The 25,267-nt window shown below is 37.9% G+C and overlaps 1 protein-coding gene across 1 annotated transcript in view; it reads right to left on the minus strand.

Annotated features, from left to right (window-relative positions):
* The window catches only part of LOC127644024 (E3 ubiquitin-protein ligase RNF38-like), a 60,761-nt gene extending 48,467 nt beyond the window's left edge, over positions 1-12,294 (minus strand). Inside the window, exons 1-2 of the mRNA XM_052127021.1 lie at positions 12,176-12,294; positions 10,483-11,086 (exon numbers count right to left, since the gene is read on the minus strand). Of these exons, the coding sequence (XP_051982981.1) occupies positions 10,483-11,005 (523 nt within the window). The 5' untranslated portion in view covers positions 11,006-11,086; positions 12,176-12,294. The remainder of the gene's footprint in view (positions 1-10,482; positions 11,087-12,175) is intronic.
* Between the last annotated feature and the right edge of the window lie 12,973 nt (positions 12,295-25,267).

Consider the following 25,267-nt stretch of genomic DNA (forward strand, 5'->3'; position numbering starts at 1 on the left):
AATAAGACTGTATACCTAGAGCAGACCAAGCCACAGAAGGCCCAACACTGCCCCTCCCTTTATGCATACATTTGCGTTTACAGGCAAATATCAGTTTGATGAGAAGGTGAAATAAGCAATAGGGTAAATGGACAGGGAAAGTCAGTGTGAGAAAATTAAAGGAGGATAGGCTGGACAAAAGAGATAATGGGACGAGGAATGAGAGCGAGATAGGCACAGAGAGAGAGAGAGAGAGAGAGAGAGAGAGAGGTTCTGTATTGAGAGCAGATGGTGTTGAACTCTGGGGATTTCAGTGTGCCGAGCTTCTCTCATTATCAAAGCAGCCCATCTGATCTCAGTCAATATCACACATACCCCGCTACTGTATATCCCACCAGTCAATATCACATATACACTCAGGTAAAGTACCTCTGATTATCCATACATTCAATATAACACTGAGATACATTCACACATCGGGAAAATCACGAAACAGAAAAGGAGAAGGTAATACAAAGATTTGCTTAATGACAAAATGCCCCAAGAAAGCTCTTACACACACAAACAAACAAACAATTCTAGTTGATGCATTGGCAGCAGAGGCAGGCAAGGCAGGTTGCTTGATGCCTACTCTATCAGACGGGTATTTCCAGTCTTTTAATAAAGTGTGGGTGCGTGTGGTTCAGCTTGGTCACAAAGAGTGACTGCCAGTAGGCAAACACACCTGAGATACTACACTCAACATCTAACCCCCTCCCCACATGCATGCACAGACTTCACACACACCTTGTGCTCATTGTTTCTTCCAGCTGTTATGTCATCAAAGCACAGCTCCTGTCTCCTAACAGTTTACAAGCCATGGCTACAATAACTTTAGGTGTGTGATCACATGAGTGCATTTGTATTTGGTCCTTCCATTTTGTTGTGTGGAGCTATAAAAAGGAAGTGTTGTGGCTGATTAAGCCCATCATGTGGAAGGAAATTTGGACACCAGCGGCTTGAACATTTATTTTGGGGAATTTCCATTCGTCTAAAATTACTGGCTAAAGAAACCAAAAAGTACCATGATGCTGTTAGACACACAGGGTAATAGCAGGTCAATTATTAACTTAAACCCCAAAGTTGGAGGAAAACCACTGTCCCACACCGTGGTGAAAAAATGTTGTGCTATTTTTGTCCAGTGGCTAATGACATTAAGTGTCCAAAGCAGAGGAAAATAGTCACAGCTTGTGTAATTTAATGAATGCAAGTTTGTCTGCAAGCACGTATGAGCTTAGGCCGTAGTTCAACAGTGCATCATGTCAAATCAACTGCTTAAGCTACACCAAGGTGCCAAGAGCCAATCAGAATGCTTAGATCACTGTGGAATTCACCAGACTTTGTGCAAACATTAAAATAATGCAATAAATTGTATAAACAAAAATGGGAGTTCATTGTCTATTTATGAAGATGCAAAACATTTTAAGGGGACACAAGTTATGGGACTTGAGAAAGCACTGATTGTCTCCACAAAAGTGGGGAGTTTAACTTAAAGGGATACTCCAGGATGTAGCATTAATCTTTGTATCAGTAGAAAACCAGTAGTATTTTCGAATTACCCTGCTTCCCCCCCTCATATCCCCATGATATGAGAGAAAATTTCATTTTTAGTCTGGAAAAAATCCTCCGATGACGCAAAAATCGTCATTTTGCGTCATCTGAGGATTTTTGGGACAGAGGCTTTAAACTACAGCCAGTATTAGTAGCTAGTTCCGCATGTTTTCACCACGCCCATATGAGGCGGATCTTACTCATAGAATGTAAAGATAGTGTCAGCCATCTTTAAGCTAAGCTAACAGGCTCTTGCTCTGTAAAACTTTGTATAATAGTCTAATCACGATGGCGGAAGAAAGTTTTGAAGTAATGACAGATGGGGATTTCAAGATCTTTTGTGTGAATCGGATGCTCGCGGCTACCTATACTGAGCCGCAATACAGCGACAAACAGTTGCGGGAGATGGAGGAACAAGAGGCGGCCGGAGCAGCTGCTGCAGCAGGGGAGCAAGACCTGCTTGGCGGTCAGGAGGAAGAGCCCGCCAGACTCCAGCTGGGGCTGAACTGGTGGTGTCAGTGCTCTCGCTATGCGTCTATGCAAACAGATAGAGAGTCCTATTGCTGTCGCGAATTTCAGCGATGCCATTTTCTTCTGCATGAGATCGCTGAATCCGCTGATGAAACTGCACCGCTTGCATGTGTAACTGAGCACCCAAGTTTTGTACCACACATGGACAGGGGGGGTCCTGGAAACTTATTTCAGGATACCAAAGATAAATTGGAAACGCCAGCCAAAGCCTGCAGGGACAAATGGACGGCTTAGTGTAAAGTGAGTATTTGTTTTGTATTTCTTTTTGTTACTAAGACGTAATGTACAGAGTTTGGACACCCGGCATAATCGTGGTTTGGGAGTGGCCTCGTAAGTGCGGCAAAGCAAGTGCATTCTGGGAGTTGTTGTCTTTCAGCCACATGAGTAAAAAATAAATTTTTTGCCTTTTCTCAGTCTAGAATGCTTCAAATTCAAAAATAATTTCATATTTCTACTACATAAATGACCACTATTAAATACACATTCATCTTCCCACAGCTGGAGTATCCCTTTAAGGAATATTCAAGGTACAATATAAGTTAAGCTCAATTGACAAAATTTGAGGCATAATATTGATTACCAAAATATTATTTTGAATCATCCCTCCTTTTCCTAAAAATTAGCAAAAATCATTACAGTGAGGTACTTACAATGGAAGTGAAGGGGCGCTAATCCATAAATGTTAAAATACTCATGGTTTCAAAAGCATAGCCACAAGACATTAACAATGTGTGTGTTAAAACTAGGGCTGAAATGAATAATCATCGTTATCGACAATAAAAAAAAATTCCGACAAACAGTTCCGTTGTCGAATGGTCGTTTGATCTCATTTAACATAACATGAGATCCCATTAAACTCTAAAGATGAAACGCGAGGGCAGCACTGCAGCTCGTACCTGACTGAGGAGTGGAAGAACTACAGCTCACAGTCCAGATGCACTCGAAACTTTCTATACAGCTTAAGGCGATGTAGATCGCAAAGTATGAGGGAATTATAAAATAAAAATACAAAATAAATAAATACAGAAGCACTCTTGTTGTAGAATAAGTGAAGCTGGAGCTGCAGCTCCGCTAAAGAAAAACTTGGGTGTTTCCATTAAACATGCCATTGACATGCTTAATGGAAACACCCCAGTGTTGCATCTTAAATGCAGTTATATTTAATGCGTTACAGCTTTATTAAAGTTCAAATCATATGGAAGCAGATCATGTAAATAATAACAAACTCAGAAACTGGCATTTCTCTGTGCGGTCAGCACCTCTTCTATGAGGTGTGTGAATGTCCCGATCTAAGGGGGAGAGATTGAAACCACACCTGGCTGAGGCACACGCTGTCGCGGGGATGCTCGTCCCTCACACATGCTTGCAGCAGCTAGATTATAACGTGATGGCTCGCAACTTATTGAATCATAATACATGTCAATGTGCATTTCTTAATTAGAGAGAGTTTGTTGTTTTGACAGTTAAAGATGGATTGAACTGAACAGAAATGTGAGAGAGGGTAGTCTTCACCCCATTTAACACTGCAACAAAATACATTTTTGATTTGTTTTTAATTTTGCTTGTTTTCCAATATAAATATCTAAAATTCCTTTAAAATAATGTACATTTTCTTGCTTCTCAAGTAAATGTATCTTGTTTTAAGGATTTAGACCATTTTAAAATTTGAAAAATATTTTACTTTTTGCAGTTTATTTCTTTACGGAATTAAACTTAATAAAGAATATTTATTCTCTTTAATTCTGTGAAAGTCATTTAAAAGTATTTTTAAAAGATTTTTATTGTTAGTAAGCATGTTTAATACAACCTTTTAAGTCAGGGCACAAGCTGAATAATCGGTTAAGAGCTAATGATTAATCATTGCAATAATAGCCAGAATAGTTGAATAATCACTCTATAATTCGTTAATCAATTGTCAAAATAATTGTTAGTAGAAGCCCTAGTGTTAACATTATTTTAGTCTGATGAAATCGCTTACCATTTCCGTGTAAAATTAAAGCCAATTTTACAACTTGGTTGCCATTATGATGTAACATCAGCAACCCCTAAAACGACTGTATAAATGACTATTTAAACAACTTTACAGCTCAAATAATACATGCGTTTTACCAGAAACATTATTGTAATTATTGTGCTTTTATAAAATTATAAGCTTCACATTTTTGCCTTTAAAATCTCCAAGGTTCAGGCCCCATTCACCTTCAATGTAAGTGCATCACTGCAACCTCGGTTTTTGCTACTTTTAAAGAAAATGCATGGATGAGTCCAAATAAATGTTTGTGGTAAACAACATTATGCCACAAATGCTGTGTATTTGTGGCATAATGTATTCCTCTCTGTCTCTTATATGGTCAAACAATATAATAGTAATTTTCTGACAAAGTCTTTAGTATCTACAGTACGTGGGCCTGGTTAGAGGGGTGGGTAGGTGCAGTGGCGCCTCTAGGATTTTTTCTGTGGGGTGGCCAGAGGGCATGATTTATTAACCCTTGTGCTGTTTAATTTTAATTTTTTTACCTAATTTGGTCTTCTGGGTCAAAAATTACCAGCCTAATAAAATTGCTTATAAATCTCTCATTGTGCTATATTGTCACCAAATATTGGATTAGATCTTTTTGTCAACTTGTTTTCTTTCAATGACAGGTTTTGTATTTCTGTTTGGAACTTATTGATCATAGGCCTATGAGGATAATTTGGCAATTTTAACTAAAATATTAAAACATGCTGTACTATATAAATCACAACAGTGTGCTTTATTTTTTTTAACAGGGAAGTTTGTTATGAAGAACTTATTTTGTTAAAAAAAAAAAAAAAGAATCATAATAATAATAATAACAACAAATAATTTAAATAAAAATGGCAGAAAGTCACAATTGTGGTGTTCCTGATCAAAAATGACTGGCTATTGAAAATGAATGGGGAAGATCACAAAAACAAGACTTATATTTTGAAATGAACCAGGGCAAATGGTCTAGTGAACCATGTGGTCCATGGTTCGGTGAACTTTCATAGACGCTGTGCTGGGACATCGTCCCGCTGTTAGTGGAGAGATCACTCGGGACACCATGGCAGATACAGTTGATGAGTTATCACTAATTTATCTTACTAGCTAGATAATGTTTACATTCAATATAAACCGATATTCAAGATAACTACATAGCATGATACCTCAGCTTGACCTCCGCTTTTGCTAGTGAAATGGGCAAGGTGTGTGGCATTGGCACCAGCTATTGGCCCCGGCTGGCCAGTTGATAGCTCTGGCTTGCACTGGCCCGATACTGGAAAAAGCCTATTGATCTGCATCTTTGTGAGAGAATTAAAATTCCTAAACACACTGGCATATTATTTTGTCTGAAAGGTGTGATGAAAGATTGTGAAAGAAAGATTCTATTGGTGTGTGTGTCTTTCTATGATAATGTTGGATGAATAAATGGATGTTGGATAAAGTTCAGGGTGGGATAAAAATCCTCTGTGAAAAAGAAAACATGTAATACTTTAGAGTATTGAACGTGCGTGTTCGTGTGTGCGTGCACACGAATGTGTGTGCGCACAGGTTCAAGGCCTCTATGTTTACAAGCACATATGTGCTTCATCCATTTGATGAACATGCTCCTGAACACTAAACTGTTCTCTTATGTTTGTTCTCCCCCATTCATTATCAATGGCTGGTCATTTGTGACCAGGAACACCACAGGTGTAAATTTGTGCAATTATTGACTAAATAAAAACATTTCAAAACAAACTTCCAGGTTAAACAATAAAGTACACTAGTGTGATAGAAGTTGACAAAAAGATCTAAATTTTTGGTAATGATATGCCATAATGAGAGATTTATAAGCAATTTTGAATAATAGCGAAAGTGTAATAAAGTGAAAAATGTATACATTGTGTGAACAAAGTCAGACTATTTAAGTCTACTAGAATTACATTATCTAGCATTTTCATGCTAAAGAAAATCCTCCTCTGGTCAAAATGACCGAAAGACAACATTAGGGTTAAATTAAACAAGTTAAAATAGGTCAATTAACATTGTTTTCAAAATGTTCTACCCAGTACAGTCCAAAACCATAACTTATAGTCCACTTGAGTTAGCAGTCGATATGTTTATACTTCAACAATTTTAGTTTTTTTTTCAATAATTAATTGGTTTAGTACTTATCACAAACAAATTGTTCCAGAGCAGCTTTAGAGAGAATAAAATAATGGTGTCTTACAAAACCCAAGTGAGCAAGCCAAAGGTGAAGTATGTGACAAGGAAAACTTCCTAGAATAATAATAAAAGGGTAATGGTCATAATGATGATGTAAACTAGGGCTAGGCGATAGGATGATGTAATTGGGTATATGATGTCTTACAAAGATCCTGAAGCCAATTGCGAACAGACGATGATCCACAATATTGGGAAATGGCAAAACCATGGATCTGGGAAGTCGCTAAATTCATTAAACAGTGGCCAGGGTGTGAAAATAGCACCCGCCACCCGTAAAATGCAACAAGACTGAATACAGTCCGCAAGTTCCTCGTCCAAATGCAATTCGTGCGTGGGTAATTTTGCTCATCTACCTGCAACAGGCAGGCTAGATGTCTCGGAGTGACACATGACAAGAAATGCTGTTAGTCACAAAGACACTAGCTTCAAGTCAAGTCAAGTGGTTTTGACTTGAAGAAACAAACTATTATATTTAAAAAAATAGACAAAAGAAAAGCTGTCAATGCTTGTGTCTGATTTGCTGTTTGTTCAGAGGCATGCAGCACGAACCTGTCATATGGAACACAGCATGTTGGCTTGCAGCTTGTGCCTGTCTTCTAGAACAAGTGCATGTAAAGAGTTTTCACTCTTCTTTTTTTTTTCTCCGTTTCGTTCATCTGAAAACTGTTTGCAAATTATTTCCGATCATCTCGAGAGGTGCTGTGAGTTTACTCTGCTTGTTCAATAATATAAGTCTTTGTATTAAAGAAACAAAAGGCGAATGTGATTAAATCATAAAATTATACAAGACACGTTTACCTTAAACCTAAAATTGAGTTTTCTTTTCTTTAGGCAGCATTAACTGTATAACCAAAACGCAATACAAACACAAATTTGATAAGAACACACATTTGGCACCATTATTTTTGGGAACACAAGGGAATTTATTAGGCTTTATTATTATTATTATTATTATTATTATTATTATTATTATTATATTTACATTTTGATTGTCTTTAGCTCTTAATCAGTAGGCTATTAGTAATTTTCCACCTGGTGTCGTTGACGGATGCTTGCGTGATGGCAAATGGAGCCATTGGAGACAGTAAATGTTTGGATTTGTGGTCCTAACAAAACATTTTGATCACTTCATTATTTTATTGCTTTTTTCATTTAGTTTAAAGTGCAATTTGAATTTAGAAATGTTTATGTTTTCATGTTTCAAAAAATTAATTACATTTACCAACATTCACCAACTCTCGGAAGGGGGGGTTGACAATGTAATCAGATATCACAATGTTTTTTAAGGAGATTATCGATAAAATTATTTTTGCAAATCGCCTAACCCTAATGTAAACTCTATTCATACAGAGGCAATAGCATACTATTAGATTGACATAGAGTCTCCTTTTACATGTGTTAACAATAATTGTCCGGCAACCAGTCAATGTGAACACAAGTATGTAACATATGTGACTGGGAAAACAAAAGTAGCTGACTGTAAATGCATCTTCACATGATGCCGTTATCATGAGCGCACAACAACGCGCATCTTCAATCCACTGTACAGGAGAATCAACAAGCCGCAAATGAACTGATTCATTGTTTCCTGCCATTAAATAAATTTATACAACATCTGTGCATTAAATGGTTTGTTAAACACACATTTTAATTGTAAACCATATTCAATTTCAGATGCACGTTTTTTTTTGCGTCGAGAAATGCAGTTTTTTTATTATACAAAATTATGATAAAAAAAAAGCTATACACCTTCCACGTCACATGGACCCAGTCTTGGGTGAATGGGAAATGAAACAAGGCCTGTTTATGGAAGACAAATATATTTCACATCCAATTTCTTATTACGGTTACATTGACTTTCAGTTTACCTGGGAAAAAATATATAAATTTAAATGTTGTATAAACCCTTTGTTGTTTTGTCCAAGTGCTGGTTTTTTCACTGTCAAGTTCACAGCACTCCTCTTTAGTGATGGGAAGATCGGATAATTTTACTGACTTGAATATTTGAGTCTCATTCAGCAAAATGAACGCATCTTTATTCTAGTCATTTCGTTCATTTAAGCAGAATTAAATTAAAATGTTACATTTTCAATATCCAAATCCCCCCCAACACGTCTACTTACGCAAACTTTGATTATAGTCCCAATATGGAAAAATGTATAATGCAGCCAAAGACAAATCATGACAAATAGAAATGATTAGACCACCTCTGACGACTCGAGAGGTGAACTAATCATTTCTGTTTCCTGTGTGAGCAACGCAGTGTATACGACTGTCGCGTGACAAAAGAACGAATGACTCAGACCAGATGACTCGAGGTGAACTAGTCATTTCTGTTTCCTGTGTGAGCAATGCATAGGCTGTGTCTCGTTTCGAAGGCTGCGTGCTAGGTAAGAAGGGTCCTTTGAAGGCTGCAGTATACGGAGCGTCCTCCTTTAAACAAGTCTCGTTTAAATGAGATGGCCTTCGCAGAATGAACGGAAACAGAACGTAACATGGTTGCTTTGACAGCATGTCACTCTAACATGTGCGAGCGCTTTGAAAGAGAAGGGAACAAAGTCCCTCTAGAAGGGAATGTATGAGGTACATTTTAAGTGAGTTATAATGATATAAAGAGAAAATAAAATAGATTTTACAGGTGTACTTTTAGTCAAATACTTTATTTTAATTATATATTAATATAATTATACATATTATATACTCTGCACCCATTCCTTGCGTTTGAACATCATATTTACGGGCAAACTGGCATTATTCTTTTTAGACTTTTCAGATGAAGAATTGTGGGTTGCGAGTGCCCACGAAGGATACACCTCATGCATCATCCGAATTCCTGTGAAAGAAGGTCGCATTCGAAGGCAACAGTCAGCTGTAATAAATGATATCCCCATTAAAATAAGACACGTATTAAAACAAGTAAATATTTCGTTTGTACGTAGGGTTACATTCTACCAAAATTTAATGGTGCAATGTTCAAATATTTAGTGCGTAAATTGTGACTTAGTGCCCATTTACACCACATCTAGGCTAAGTTGTAACGTACGTATAGCTGGTACAACCGGCCCCAGAAGACTCGAGAAGTGAACTAGTCATTTCTGTTTCTTGTGTGAACAATGCATAACATATAAGGCTGACATTGCGTAGCTATACTTATGGGGAGTGCCTTCACACACAACCTAGTTAAAACCTCTACAATAACGGCAATATTCTAATATTGGCTATGGTGTTTGAGCCCCGCCTGTATTGGCGCGAAACGGTCCGCTATAAAAACATGTGCCCAGACACAATTTCCTCAACTTCTGACTGAGAACAAGGAACACATCGCTCGTGCCTCAAGAACTCTGAGTCTTGTAGTGTGGCTAGCGTTCACAATGTCTCGTTGCCTTCGTCTCGGGAGCTAAGGTTACGTACGTAACAGAGACGTTCCCTTATGACAGTACACTAAATGGACAAATCACTCTCTGAGATTACTCGTTCTTCTGAGTCACATAAAAGATTTGTTCAAAATTAATGAATCGTTCATGAACGACCCATCAATACTCCTCTTACGAGCACTGCTGATGAATCAATGCGCACTATAACGCGCATACGTGAGACAGTGGGGGTGGAAATTCTAAATACACAAATCCTAATGGTGCTGTTGAATTTGTTAAATATTGAATGTCTGATAATATTCATATAAAGTGTTTTGAATATATAAAGAATATTATATATACAGTATATATTTATTATAAAATAGAATATTATTCTGCATTAAATATAAATTATTATTATGGTCAGTGGGGTGGCCAGTGTTTCTTTAGCCAGACCCCCACCCCCTGGAGTCGCCACTGGGTAGGTGCTTGACAAAAAAGCTGATATGTGCAGCTATATTTTTGGTTTATCTGTAAATGTGCTGTTAAATATTGTGTTCAAACAGCCCAACAGAATTCGTAAAAACCACAACACATGGGTGGAGGGAGCTCATAGCTGACTTCACCCCCTATCCTGTGAGATGTGGTCAAATATAACTACACTCGGTTGGGGATGGGGAAAACAAGTCCCACCCAAATATGGGACAACATGAAATTATGACTATATCAATATAGTAAGAAATGAGTGTCCACCCCTAGGCTGCAATGACATATACGCCCCTGAACTACACCCGATCTTTTAATAGAGGACCGTCTTACCTGCTCCGGAGTTTCTGTGCGTTCCTGGCCCTGCGTGTCTGTAGCTACCCGGGGGGAGCACGCTCCCGGGCGGCCGCAGGTTTTCCGTGTGTCCGTGAGCAGCTCCTGGCTGATGCTGTTGATGATGCTGCAGCTGCTGCTGGTGGTGGTGTTGTTGGTGGCTTATTCCTCCAGCTGGACTCAGAGCACCACCACCGCTACCGTTCGCATTAGATAATCCACCGTGGTAAAATCCAGACCGTGAGCGCGACCGAGTCCTGGGGGGCTCCATAGTCACCGGATGGGGGTGATGGTGATGATAGTGGTGGAAAGGGGACGCGGGAGGCGAATAAGACGCCGCGGAAGAGCTCTCAAACGCTCCGGAGATTCTAGCGCCGCCCAGGCTGTGACCCCCCTCCAGACCCCCGTATTCAGCTGCCCGGGCCCCTGCGTCCTCGCATAAATCAGCGCGCTTGGGAACGGGATCCTGGGAACATACACGGGGCTCTCGAGTCGCTGAATGCCCAGAAGCGGCGATTGGCATTTCCTTTCGGCTTATATTATTCCGCCACTCTCACGTCCTTCTCTCCGATTCCACGCCAGAAAACACTTGCAGATCAAGACACTGTTAGAAAACAATTAGAAAATGCTCATTAAATGAGTTCATTAAATTAAGTAATTAAAAGGCTTTAAGACGACAAACTCTTCTCAGATAATGATCAACTTACCAACTAAAAACACTCACATATTAAAACAAATACATATTAAAACACACTTTACACCATTTAAAACACTGACAAAAAAAAAACTTTAAAACACAGATTTGCGTCATTAAATAGAAGAACTTGATATTTATAATAATAATCTACTGATGAAAATACTTTTTGTTTCGTGTTTGGAGCTTCGTTCATTTTACGCGGATCGCAGTTACTGCATACAAATAAACAACAAACGTGACATTTTAAAACTTTTAAAATATTTCATCTCAAACGAAAACTTTATTTTCCCAATGCATGATGAAATACAATATGAATGCAATATGAAATACGAAATAAAAGCAACACGAAAGCTAGTCGCGACGCGCTACACAACACAGAACGCACGTGTGTGATGTAAAAGATGAATACAAAGTAAATAAATAAAGTAAATAAATAAAGAAGAGGGAGCAGCTGGTGATCAGACACTTCCGTGAAGCGCTAGCGTTAGCTCAGAGCTACACAAAAACACAAATAATATTATTATCCCTCTAAAGCTCCTCTAATACACCTAATAAACATACATACCCTATCACAACTCACTTTATTCAGTCACACTGTGTTTTGCTGATTTAAACCACATTTAGAGTGAAATAATGTAGACGAATTAGCTTGTGTTAGCAGTGAATGTCGCGCTGGCTTTAGTCCACCATCTGCCTTTGGTCTTACAAAACTACCAAAAATAAAGCCCTGGTCGTGCTTTAAAACCTCAGGGCCAAATGCCCCGAATAGGCCGCTCATCGCTGATTAATCTGCCTATGTTACAATATTTATATTTATAAACTGTGTTTTTCTTTTTTGGTTATTGATGAGCGCTGGCAGGGAAGAGCTGAAGCTTTCTAAAGTACCTAATTATATTTACATCAGTGGAAAAACGGCCAAATAAAGCTTCCTTTTCCACTCCCACAACTCAAACAAATATTAATACACATAAGCTATGAAACAAAATCGGAACTCACCCAGAGCCGAGCGAAGCTGTGTGCTATTAAGTGTTTTGAGCTGATATTTTGGCGTGGTGCTCCTGCGCTCAGACGGTGTCAGTGAGAAATAATGTGACAGACCATCAGCGCGATTTCACAGCTCCAGCACAGCAGAACAGATCAGCCGAGCACAGAGCGACTCTTCGCTTCGATCAAAATGGGTCTGTGTACTTCTACTGCCCCAAAAATGAAATGGAAACAGAATAGCTATCTTGTTGCACTCATAACCCAATTGTTAATTAATTATGGATATCTTCACACTCCAGGAGGACACAATGTTCACATTAATAATATACACAGAGACAAACTGTAATCTAATATATAGGCCTACATACATTTTACCTTCATTAGCATCCATCACATTCAGCCTCAGTTCTTTTCTTAGTTATAGGTCCACATGGTATTTTTATTCTCATTAAAAAAGTTTTAATCCCAATGACATGAATAGACCTTTTTCACACTCAGTGTTTTGGAATGCGGAAGTAAACGTTTACAGTGTAAACTTCGATAGCGGTGAATGGGAGACCAAAGCAAATATTATTTTCACTTACCCATTTGCTCCAAGAGTAAAAGAAAAAGTCCACTATTTCATTTGAATGACTTTCATGAATAATAATAATTAGAGAGCAGTGGATTAAGACAGTCAGATGGGAGAAGATGCCAAATGTACTGTCACTCTCTCAGCAGCTGTAATAGAAACCCCCTCACAGCTGTGGTAATACATTTTTTATTTTTATTTTTTAAATAATTAAAAATAATTATCATATAAAAATGTTTGCTAGATTTATGCTGCTAGATCAGGCAGAAAAGCATCATCACAGTCTGTGAAAAAGGTCCATGGTAAATTTGAAACATAGGCCCATGCAGGGGCGATTCTAGGATTTTAATTGTATTGGGGCTCAGCTCCCAATGAAACCATAAGATATGCACATTTAATGTATAACACTCTGTTGAACAGATTGAGGTGTTTTTTTTTAAAACTGTGTTTACAGCATTCAAGATAGCAAGCTAATATTCATAAAAAAACAACATACTCCTCTCCTTCAGTCGGTCAACAGACACTAATCATCGATTTTCACGAATCAAATGGGCAAATGGGGCTTTTTTGTTCAGTGGTTCAAGCCAATGATACGTTCCTTCATAGCTTGCACTGCAATGCTATTGTTTCATGCTATAGCAGTCTATAGCTTAAAACTAGTGCAGTGCTGCAGCTGTTTAAAAATTTGCTTGCTAAGCAACAGATTTTTAAGGTGTCTGATATAAATTGTAGGGCAGATAAAGCCCTCCTAAATAGGGTCTCGCAAGGCCTATATGCCAATGTATAAAATCACATGAGATGAAGACCATTGGATTAACCCTGTATTCATGCAGAGCACATGCACAACACGTGATATTTCAGCACATATAAAGTTTAGATTCACTTCATGCTGCTTTTATAATATCAGGGTAAAACAAAGAGAGGATGTATATTTACCAATATACTAAATATTATATAACTAACCAAAGTCCTTTAGATTGCATACATGGACTACATATGGAATTGTAGGGAATTACAATACCGTAATTTCCGGACTATAAGCCGCAACTTTTTTCCCACGCTTTGAACCTCGCGGCTTATACAATGACGCGGCTAATATATGGATTTTTCCCGCTTTCAAATGTTATATATATATATATATATATATATATATATATATATATATATATGTATATATATAAAAACATTCTGTGACGTGCTCAGTTTTTTGGCGGCGTGAAGCTTTCATTAGACCAATGAAATTGCCGAACGGGTTAAGGTCAAAACAACTTTTTTTGTTTACTGTTTAGATTAAATCGAGCGCACTCAAACTTCCCATCATTCTGATTACGGTAGTAATTTTGTCACCCTCACCATGGCAAAGACATGGAGAAACGCATATGATGCTGCTTTCAAGTTGAAGGAGATTGATCTGGCTGTTGCACGGGAGCTTGGTCTTAATGAGTCGATGATAAGACGTTGGAAACAGCAGCGTGAGGAATTGACTCAGTGCAAAAAGACAACTAAATCTGAGGCTATTCAACTCCGACACCGAAGGAGATGACTTCAGTGGTTTCAGTGCACAGGACGAAGAAGATAGTGACCAATGACTTTCTTGGTAGGCTACTATTTACTGCAAATGTTTTATTACAAGCCGTGTGTGGCAGCGGGGGCGTGGTCAAGCGCCCAGCTGTAAGGGCGCTTACACCTGCGCTAAATTATGTCTAACACCGGTGTCTAATTTCAAGTGCCCTGCTTCACATGTCCTTCTTGGGAAAACTGTCACACGGGCACCAGTGTGACAGTTTTCAGCAGGGCACTTGACGTTCCAGGTAAGGCTTTTAATGGCCACAGCAATGTTTACAATCAATTTTATAAAGTTTCTCAATTCTTCTATGCGCCAACACTAGACTGACGTGTGTCACTCTCTCAGCTCTGTGGCTGCTGCCTTTTTATGCCGCTCTCCCCATGCTTACTGAAATTAGACACCGGTGTTAGACATAATTTAGCTCAGGTGTAAGCGCCCTTACCGCTTTTCTCTCCCGGACGGGCGCTTGACCACGCCTATTTATTTTTGTTACAAGCCGTGTTTCGTTAAAGCCTTAGTAAAGTTCATTTGTTTCAATGTACCGGTAGGCACCTGCGGCTTATAGACAGGTGCGGCTTATTTATGTTCAAAATAATATTTTATTTAAAAATCAGTGGGAGAGGCTTATATTCGGGTGCGCTCAATAGTCCGTAAATTACGGTACTTAAAAGAAAAGTATTCACTGCTCTTTACTAGATAACTTTACATCATTCTTTAAAACTGAACACTGTATTTATCTCACCCTGAGGGGCACCTCAGCACTTGTAGCCACCTCCCGCGCATAACCTTGTCAGTGACCTTATAAAAGCTTTTTTATTCTACATAGAGAGGGTCCCCTCATGGGGGCTGCCATTTTAGGATCACATGGCCAGTCGTAAATACGAGTTATTCACTCTGAAGATGCACATGAATGACCTCCCATGTCGTAATTACCACTGGGAAACTCTGACATAAATTTAATGCCTGAGTTTGTGAGATGGGAGTCGTAAACTTTCAACATGGTGGAGGAAAGTATTGTTTCTGTATTGAATGACAGGTTTTATTCATTTTTCTAAATAAAGCTAAATGTTAGTGCTTGCCATTTTCAGTCACATTAATTTATGTATTAACCATTTGATGCATGTTGTACATTTATACACCGTGACAATAGCTTTTATTTGACCAAAATGCCATTATCGTCAGCAAGCTGACCGAGTAATATGTATTATGGTGTCAAAATAAAAGTTTCCCAAGAAATACGTGTGACTAAGCCTGGCGTCGTCCATGCTTCCTGTTCTTTCCGACAACAAAGCACTTGAGCACGACATACACGTAATTACCATTTAAAATGTGGGAAGTAGGATAAATCCAATAGCACATGAAGGCAGCATAAGCCCAAGATGGCTGCCATATTGACCAGCATAACATAAACATAAACAAAAAATTACTGAGTGCAACTTTAAAGGACATTCAAATTCAGACTGATAATCTATCTTTAGAAGAGCTTTCACTTAGCTATTCTCCTGCATGTCGTTTTCTTCATATTCATTTTGTGTAAGTATTTTTCTATTAAACCACTTTAAGAAACCACAATTTAAGTTTTTGTGTAAGATAAAGTTACTATTGCAATTATTAAATAATCCTCTTCACTTCAAGTTTATGGTTTTATATCGTGATGAATCGATCTTGTTTCAATTGCTCTGGTCTAGTTGGAGCAGTGAAGGGAATGCAAACTAGCGAGTTGCCCTGCTGAAGGGGAAACGCGTGAATAATTTACAAACGTTAGAAGCTTCTCCAATTTATCCCAACTATATGTGTAAACGGCCTCCATTCACTTAAATATCAGCACTACTGTTTTGCAAATGCAGATATTTGATTTGTTTTGATGATTCAGATTGTTAGCATTGGCCATTCCCTATGGCTTGTTGTACATTTAAACATTAACACACATCTAGCTGACCAGTAGCAATAGTGTGGACTAGATTTAATAGTTTAGAGTGAATTGTCAAGTGTATGTTGTTTGTTTCCTTTTGATTCCCTTAATCTTGCTTTCTTTCTTTTTTTAGTTTGTGCCAAATTTCTGGATCAGTGATTATTTTGTAGTTACATTTTGTTCTGACCTGATACACTGTGAATATGGGAAAATAGCTATATAACTTTGTGTTGATGCTTGCTATTTTGTTTTATATATATATATATATATATATATATATATATATATATATATATATATATATATATATATATATATATATATATATATATATATAGTAAAATGTGTAATGAGTCAAAAGTGATCTGAGGTTTCAGAGGTTCTATTGCATTTCATATGAGTCACATAGGAGCTGTGATGATGCTGAGTGTGTGTGGGTGTGTGAGTCCCATCTGATAATCCCACCTTGACACACTGTTTTTATCTAATTTTTCTTTGAAATTGCATACACAAAACATGCACATCATATGTTCCACAGAATATGTTTATGATATGCTGTTTACTCATTCTCTGTTATCTCTTAATTTGTAAGCTTGCATCCCAAAGTACGGTCTTTCCTTGTTACATGAATAGAAAGATAAACTTATATAGCAGGCGTCTTTAGTAGTGATAGTTTAAAGATTGTGCGAGAGATGGCAGCAAGAGGGGCTGCTATGAAAGAAAATATGGGGGAGTGAGAGAGAGAGAGGCATAGGGGGATGGGGAGAGCGAGGATGGGGGTAGGGAGGTGTGTGTGAGAGTTTGGGTGGGGGGGTGGCTCTGCTGATATGCATTCTTATTGGTTTGTTCAAATGGTGGGGGAGGGGCACCCAGCACACACCAGCTGTATGAAGAGAGAGAGAGAGGAGAAACAAAGGGAGAGATGGAGAAGAAGGGGCATATAACGTTTGTTTCATCCACACTAATATTCAGGGATAATTCAAATTCAGGCAGAGCAGATGATTTAAACTGCTGATATGCTCAAATTAAAAATTAACATGAGATCTGATCCTATTCTGTGACAATATTAAACACAAAAAGGTTGAAATAGATTTTTCTATTTAAAGTGTAGAAGACTTTTATTAATAGTTTATTGATATGTTACAGGTTTTTTTTTCCATCAGGACCTGATGGTGTTTTATCCAGCAACCTTTTCCAGATCTCTCTTCCTTAACCTTGTGCAGGCAGATTGTATCCATCAATAGATGTTTGTAATGCAGTGAAATAAGCTTGAGGAAGCTGTGCTTTCCATTATTTATTTAAAGGACAAAGGAAATACTGGAATCCTCTTAAACCAGTGTGACTAGTCTAAAAAAGAGAACAAGAGAAGACTGGTGAGAATGAGCGAGAGAAAGAAGTAAAAAAAAAAGAAAACCCACAGGAAATGAGAGAGGGAGAAGGGAGGAGAGAGTCGGCCTCCTTCTGTTTAAGCCAAACCAAATCTAAAGGAATTGGAATTGACCGCATAGCTTGAGAACCAAGAGGAAAAAACTATAAGACAGAAAAAGATTGAAAAGAAATGGCAAGAATGCAAAGGCAAGAATCAACACATTTGGAGTCTTTCATTCTGTTGGCTGTCTCTCTCTCTATCTTTCTCTTTTGCCCTCTTCTGAACGCAATATAAATTACCACACTTTCACACTGTAAGTTGAAAGACGTTTTTTTATTAGGACAAGACTGATGTAGGTGTTGCTAGTCAGCACTAAATAGTAATAGACTGTAAAGTTATGTCTACTAAACCATAAAGGAAGTTTTTATTGTTCTTCAAAAATCTTCAAACTGGTAAAGCAGCTGTGATGTCTTTGGCTAGTTAGACATTGCCAGTTGGCTGGGACAGATGAGTTTTCAGATTTGGGATCTGTGTGATGTCTTATAAACCAAAGCAGTAACAGCCGGAGCATCCCGTTCAGCAGCACCTTCCCTGTTAACATCAGAGATTGAAAGTGTTTGCCAAGTTTCTAATGCATCAGGCATGGATATGCTGTCTGTTTTCATATCTCTTGGCCCATGGATGTCATGCCAAGGCGTACTGAGACTTATAAACATTATAACACATACACAGTCATGCATACTCAACCAGACAAAATTCTGGATACACCTACTCATTCTTTATTATTACAATTTTCCACATTTTAGAATAACAGTAATGTAATGGAAGTATGAGAATTGTACACAGACCAAAAATATCACATATGAGCTTTTTCAAAATATCCACACTTTGCCTCTGCACACTCTGGGCATTTTCTCAAGCAACTTCATGAGGTTCATCCAGGGATGCTTTATGAATATCCAGTATAGGAGTTTCCATGTATGTTGGGCACTTTTTATTCTGCTTTTCCATTACTATCCAGTCCAACACATTCATTTAAAATGTGTTATTTTTTTAATTAATAATGTAAATGTAGGCACAATATACTGCATGTTGTCTACAAAACTCATTTTAAGCATATAATCTGACTTTAGATCAAAATGTATCACGAGAAACAATTTCACCCAGTTGAGCCCAAACGTTTGACTGATACTTTAGAAGTTTTTCTAAACCATTTTTTCATTGTATGTTTTTTGAGTTGGATAGAGGGTTCTTTGGACATACAGTAGGTTCTTTAGATCTGGGTTCTTCTTGGTTCTTTAAAGCACCAGTTCATGGATGTTTTCTAACAAACTACAGAGTAAAAAGTTATTTGAGGAGCATAAAGGCCCCAATATATTTCTGGAGAAATTCTTCTTTGGTCTTTGTTCAGGGGTAAAAAGAAGCTCTAAATAGCTAAGCAACAGTATACTGTTTTTAAACATTCAGAGTAGAATTCACATGAGGTCAGTAAAATAAGTGGTTTGAACCACTCAGTGATCAATTTAAGTAATATATATGCAGTAGAAAATGTTACATTTGTCTCGATTAGATAATGAATTCATGACGCTAATGCGTTAAGCTGCTATACACTATGCGGCCGTAATATGCGGCGGTTACACTTTGTTATTGTAATTTATGATGACACTGATTCTTGCAAAGACGAGTGTATAAAAGTGGTAATGTCCAGAATAAAGACAAAAGAATGACGATATGCATATCTTACTTTGGGCAGATGTGTGAATGGCTTTAGCTGCAGATGGCACATGAGTGAATGGACAATTGAGAGGATTTAAGTAGATTTGATTATTTTTGTAGACTAATAAAACAACAACAACAACCAAAAACTGTTGCATGACATGGTCTTGAAAATGTCTCTAAGCGAACGATCTGACTGATCTTGACTGACTGAACAATATACACAAAATTAGCTGTTGTCTTCAAGGTTGGTGGAGCTCCAGGTCACACATACCAATGATGTGGACCAATGGCAGTAAGGTGTTCAGCAGCCGGTAAGAATTTTTCCAAAAAATTTGCTCAAGCGAGCTGTTACGAACCACTGAAACGAATGCAAAAACACCTTCTTTTTGGACAGATTTTGTTCTAAATGATGTCGCACTCATTTGTTCTTCAATTTTGTATGAAGTATATCGGGGCCTTAAAAGTGTTCTCATGACATCAGACTTTATTCACAGCAGTGCCATCTTTGATTTTTGATGGGACTGACAACAAGGCTGTGAGGGACAGACATACAGGACAGACAAACTGTAGCACTATGCACTACTCTCGTGCGCTTCTTCATATACAATTTTCATTAGAGTGCTAATTCTAAGCAACATTTCCATGCTTGTGCAAAGCGCAAGTGTGTGTGGGTGGGAGTGTTTGTGCTATCTGTGGGTGTAGGCACGCAAACTGGGTGTTTTGCATGTTAATCAAAGTCTAACCTCATCTGTCAACACTCCCGTTTTTCCCGGGTGTCTCCCGTATTTCACACCCATCTAATGCCCCTCCCGTTTTGTTATTTCTCCCGGGAAACTCACGTAATTTGTATGGCCCAAAATGAATGAATAATCACATCATTATATTATTCCAAGGTTGTCCAGTTACCAGATCTTACATGAAACATATCCTACTCACACAATCAACACATCATACAAATTTCAACCCATTTGTGACCTCAACCTGGCAACCTACAACCAGTTGTGCTGTTGATATCTGCGCAGGTAGTAGATGCGGGAAGTTGAAACAAGCATCACTGGTAGGTGGGAGGAGAAGACTCGGGTGGTGCTCTGGCAAAAAATATAAAATATGCATGTAAATTAAACAACAGCTGGACAGAAGAATTTGATTTCATATCTTGAAGCCATAATGACAATTCCCACATCTTTTGCATAGTGTGTCGCACTGATTTCAATATCGTACATGGTGGTAAAAATGATGTTACACAGCACATTAAATCACAATGGCACAATTTGTATGTATTTAGCCTGCCTCTGCCATCCAGCAGATCCATCCATCCCGATACCTCTAATAAGTTGAATTTTTACGAATTCTTTGGACAAAATGAGTAACTGAAATTATTAATATGTTTTTTATTTATTTATAGGCCTAAGCAGATTATTTGGCTGCTTTGTTTAGCTTTTAAAAATTAGTTAGTATAAGCCACAAATAAAACCTCAAAATTAACCATAGATTAATATCAATTAATAATAATTTATATAGTTACTATTGCGATGGACTGGCGACCTGTCCAGGGTGTCCCCCGCCTTTCGCCCAATGTTAGCTGGGATAGGCTCCAGCCCCCCGCGACCCTGTACACAGGATAAGCGGTTGACGATGGATGGATGGATGGATAGTTACTATTACTAAAACCAAGTTACAGTATGGATACTACATTAACGCTGTAGTAAAACCATGGTTAATTGTATCAAAACCTTGGTTACTGCCAAAACAAAACATGGTTACTACATTTATGGTTACTGCAGTCATGGTTAATACAATATTTCTACAGTAAAGCCATGGTAAGTTTTCATAAGGGTATGATTTATTAATGAGGATTAAAGATCATTATCAATGTTTTAACACCTCTGAATTTAAATAAGCCTATAAAAATGGTCACACAAGCCCAATATAATACATGTCACATCTAGGTTTGTCATTACTTTGTGTGAATAACTCTAGATGCTGTTTTTCTGTGATTAACTCAGAAAAGCTCTGCTCTCTCTTTGAACGAGCACTATCTGTCTGCTGGTGTATTTGAGCTTTTCTGTGCGTCAAGATGAGCGGAAGAAAAATAGTTCCAGTGCCATGCAACTATTCGCTTATATAATTATTCTTTTCCACTTTGAAGCTGATGAGATGCATTAATATTCATGTTATATAAATAATAATGAAAAAACCTTTTTTTTATTTTTATGTGAGGATCAATATTCTTGATACCACATCAGTATCGGAAGTATCGATACTTTAGTATCGATCCGCCCATCCCTAGTGGAACATCAAATTATGTCCCTTACATAAATTGAAAGCCGTTTTATGAAACAAATATTTATGAGATTTGTGTTAAACTATCTTTAGGTCATGGTTTATTTTTAAATTATTATTATTATGTTTATATTTACAACTGTATTTATGATCTAATTTGTATTCATATTTTTCCACCTGTTGTCGTTGAGTGATTTTTATGTCACTGCAAAAGGAGCCAGTTGGACAGAGTAAAATGTTTGGATTTGGTATGATTTTTTTGACAAATTCGTTAGTTTGATTATAGATTGTTTTGTTTGAAGTGTAATTTGAATTTAGACATTTTTAGTGTTTCAATAAATTAAATTTTTCAAAATCAAAATCGACAGGTAGAAATGAAGTGCGTTCTGATAAAATCTCTGTTAATAGCCACGATTTTTGTGTCAGTAGATGAAAATTATTAATAATACTTACATTCTCTATAATTTCATGTAGATTAAATACAAATCCTGATGCGAACCACATTCAACAAGGACGCAGTTAATGCATAAAAGAACGTAAGTCAATATATTCTTCTATTCTTCTAATTCACATTTATGCATTTGGCAGACGCTTTTATCCAAAGTAACTTACAGAGCCCTTCTTACAGGGACAATCTCCCTGGAGCAACCTGGAGTTAAGCACCTTGCATAAGAACACAATGGTGGTGGCTGTGGGGATCAAACCGTCAACCTTCTGCTTAACAGTTTAGTGCTTTAGCCCACTACACCACCACCAACTTTTTTTTAACGTGCTGTCTTTGTTTAAATCGCTGGTGCTTGACAGGGGATGGACTATATAATAGGATATGATTGTGCCCTTTGACGGTTTGCATGCACAATTTTGCCAAACCCACTTAGACTTAGTGCATGTTTGCACAAAAGTACCAAAACCTCATGGCCATGCCCATTGACTTTGTGTGCATGAATAATGGCGTAGTGGTGCACTTAGCACTAGCACTCTTAAAATAGGGCCCACAGTCTCTTCAGTTGTTAAAGTGTCTTTGGATCGTTACGCTGACGATAATTTGAAAAAATATCTTTCCAAGAAATTTCAGTAGACAAAAAACTTCACACAACATGAGTTGTGAAAATGAGATGTGATCTGGCAACTATTTTAGAGCTTTATACATACAGTGCATATTACTGAATAGATGGTAAGTCTATCCCTTACAGCCTAGTTTTCAATCCCATCAGAAATCAAAGATGGCGATGTGAATAAGGTCTATTGAAACCTTTTTTTAAGAGTGCATATGTGCCATCCTGTACCAGTCCTCCAACACTGCAACTTAACATGACACATACAGTACTGTACATAAACTATGCTGTTGCTAAAGCCTTTGAATGTTACCAATGTACATCACTGTTTTTATTGATCACCCGAATCTCTGCAAAATCCAATCCTGTATTGTCATGAACTCTATGACATAGACATTGCTTCAATCAGAAAGAAAAAAACTGAAGAAAAAAAAGATGTATAAGTAATACTCACTCTTCTTCTTTCTCCTCTCAACCATCTCTTCAGCCAGGAAGAGGAGGATTTAGGCTTGTTTTTAAGAGCCAAACCAATCCAGCATTAAAAATGGACAGAAAGAGAAGCCCTCCCTTCCTCTAACCTTGTTTTGCTCTTCTCTGTGTAATTTGGCAGTAGACGATTGTGTGTGTGTGTGTGTGTGTGTGTGTGTGTGTGTGTGTGTGTGTGTGTGTGTATGTGTGTGTATGTGTGTGTGTGTGTGTTTGTGTGCAGTCTGTGTGGACAGGGCTGTGACTCTGCTGTTTGGTGAGGTTCCCAGTAAAGCTTGATGGGATTTTTTTTTATTAGTATTATTCCTGTGTGAATGAAGATGGTGTTTCATTTGGTCCATTGACATATTGGATAAAATCCTACAAACTCTCTCATGTGTGGAACACTTACTTGCCCAACTGTTGTGTCGGGTGAGCGACAAAGGTATAATAGCTGTTGAAAAGGCCCAAACATTTTGGGGGTATGAATCAATTAAAATGCTAGATTAAATATAGCACACTAATGTAATCATTTAGATTTTTCAACCTCGTGAAACACTCTTTAGTAATCCATTCACAGACAGTGATTATTAAATACAGAACATTATTTTTTAGAGGTGTTTGCTAATGCAAGCACCACTTTTACTATTTCTCACAAACACCTAGCCCTAAGTATTAAGCTTGGGCACATGACCTGTCTCACACCATTGATGTTGTAGACATGAATGATACCTCAAATTATGTGGCTTGTTGGGGAGAGGTGTGCTATTTCTTTTCTAAGTGATCAGACTTTCATCTGTCTGGGTGAAAATGTCCAGTAGACTTACATTGAAGGAGGGACCTAAGTCATATAGGGACCAGAATAAGATAGAAACTTGAGGGTGGATTCTTTTGACTCGGGCCAGTATGCAATCACCAACCAACTACACAGAACACCTTAGCAACTGCATAGCAACACTCTAACATCATGGCATCCAGTTTTGCATGGGCAAGCGCTACTCACATTTTCTTCTGAAAATGTAATCTAGTTTTACAAATAACGGTGAATACAGCTGAACACCAAGAAAAATATTCATCATTTATTATTTAGAAATCACATGCACAAATTGTAGTGTAAGTCTGTACAAAGGATTCATGTTGAACTGGGGGATATAGTGCATTATACCATAGGGCTGTTGAATGCTTAATTCTAATTGGTCGATGGATGTTCTAAGGTGTCCAATTATCTTTCAGTATATGCAAGGCAAAATGACCAAATAAACATAGAGGCTTGCTAAGTAAACCAGACAGAATGACAAACAATTTCTATAACATCCGAAACGTATTTTAACATCTGTTGAAAGTACCCTTATACTCCCTCTCTCTCTCTCTCTCTCTCTCTCTCTCTCTCTCTCCTTCTCTTCCTCTCGCTCTCATTCGCTCTCACCTGTCACACACGTATGCACGCACACACACACACACACACACACACACACACACACACACACACACACACACACACACACACAAAAGAATGGCAACACTTGCCACCCTGTTACTGAGAAGTGTAGTTAAATTAACAGCTTTGCGAACGAACACAGCTGAAGAGAGCCACAGCAGACACAGGTAATCTCACACATGCACAAGTGCACTTTCTCTCACTTACACACACACAAACACACACATAATCGGACACACATATCATGCACACTACTCCAATAAGATGCTGAATCTGTGGCGTAAGAAAGTAGTTCTACTCATAAGAGTTTTTGGGGACAAAACCTGAAAATGTCTTAAAAAAAAAAAAACAGAAACATTTCTTGAGGTGTGGTAATCGTGATATAAGCAAATAATCGACTCCTGCCAGTTGAATTATTGAAAAATAATGCACACCCGAGGTGCAATTGCTGCTCCACTTAGTTTTGTGGCCACATTACCACCACAGAGTGTGCATTATTTTTCAATAATTCAATTGACCATCATCAATTATTCCTTACTAATGCAACAGTTAGTTCCTGTCCTTGAATTTGATTGGCCAAGCAGCATTCCAAGAGTGGTGATATTTAGTATAACATCACTGGGACTCTTCTCTATTTGTATCACTCCACTTGCCTGTGTTCGCAGCTTTCCAAATAGAGGTGGGGATTTAGATTTTTGAATCTGTTCACCAAAGAGATTCATTGA

This window comes from Xyrauchen texanus, chromosome 5, assembly GCF_025860055.1.
Source record: "Xyrauchen texanus isolate HMW12.3.18 chromosome 5, RBS_HiC_50CHRs, whole genome shotgun sequence".
Taxonomy (NCBI): domain Eukaryota; kingdom Metazoa; phylum Chordata; class Actinopteri; order Cypriniformes; family Catostomidae; genus Xyrauchen; species Xyrauchen texanus.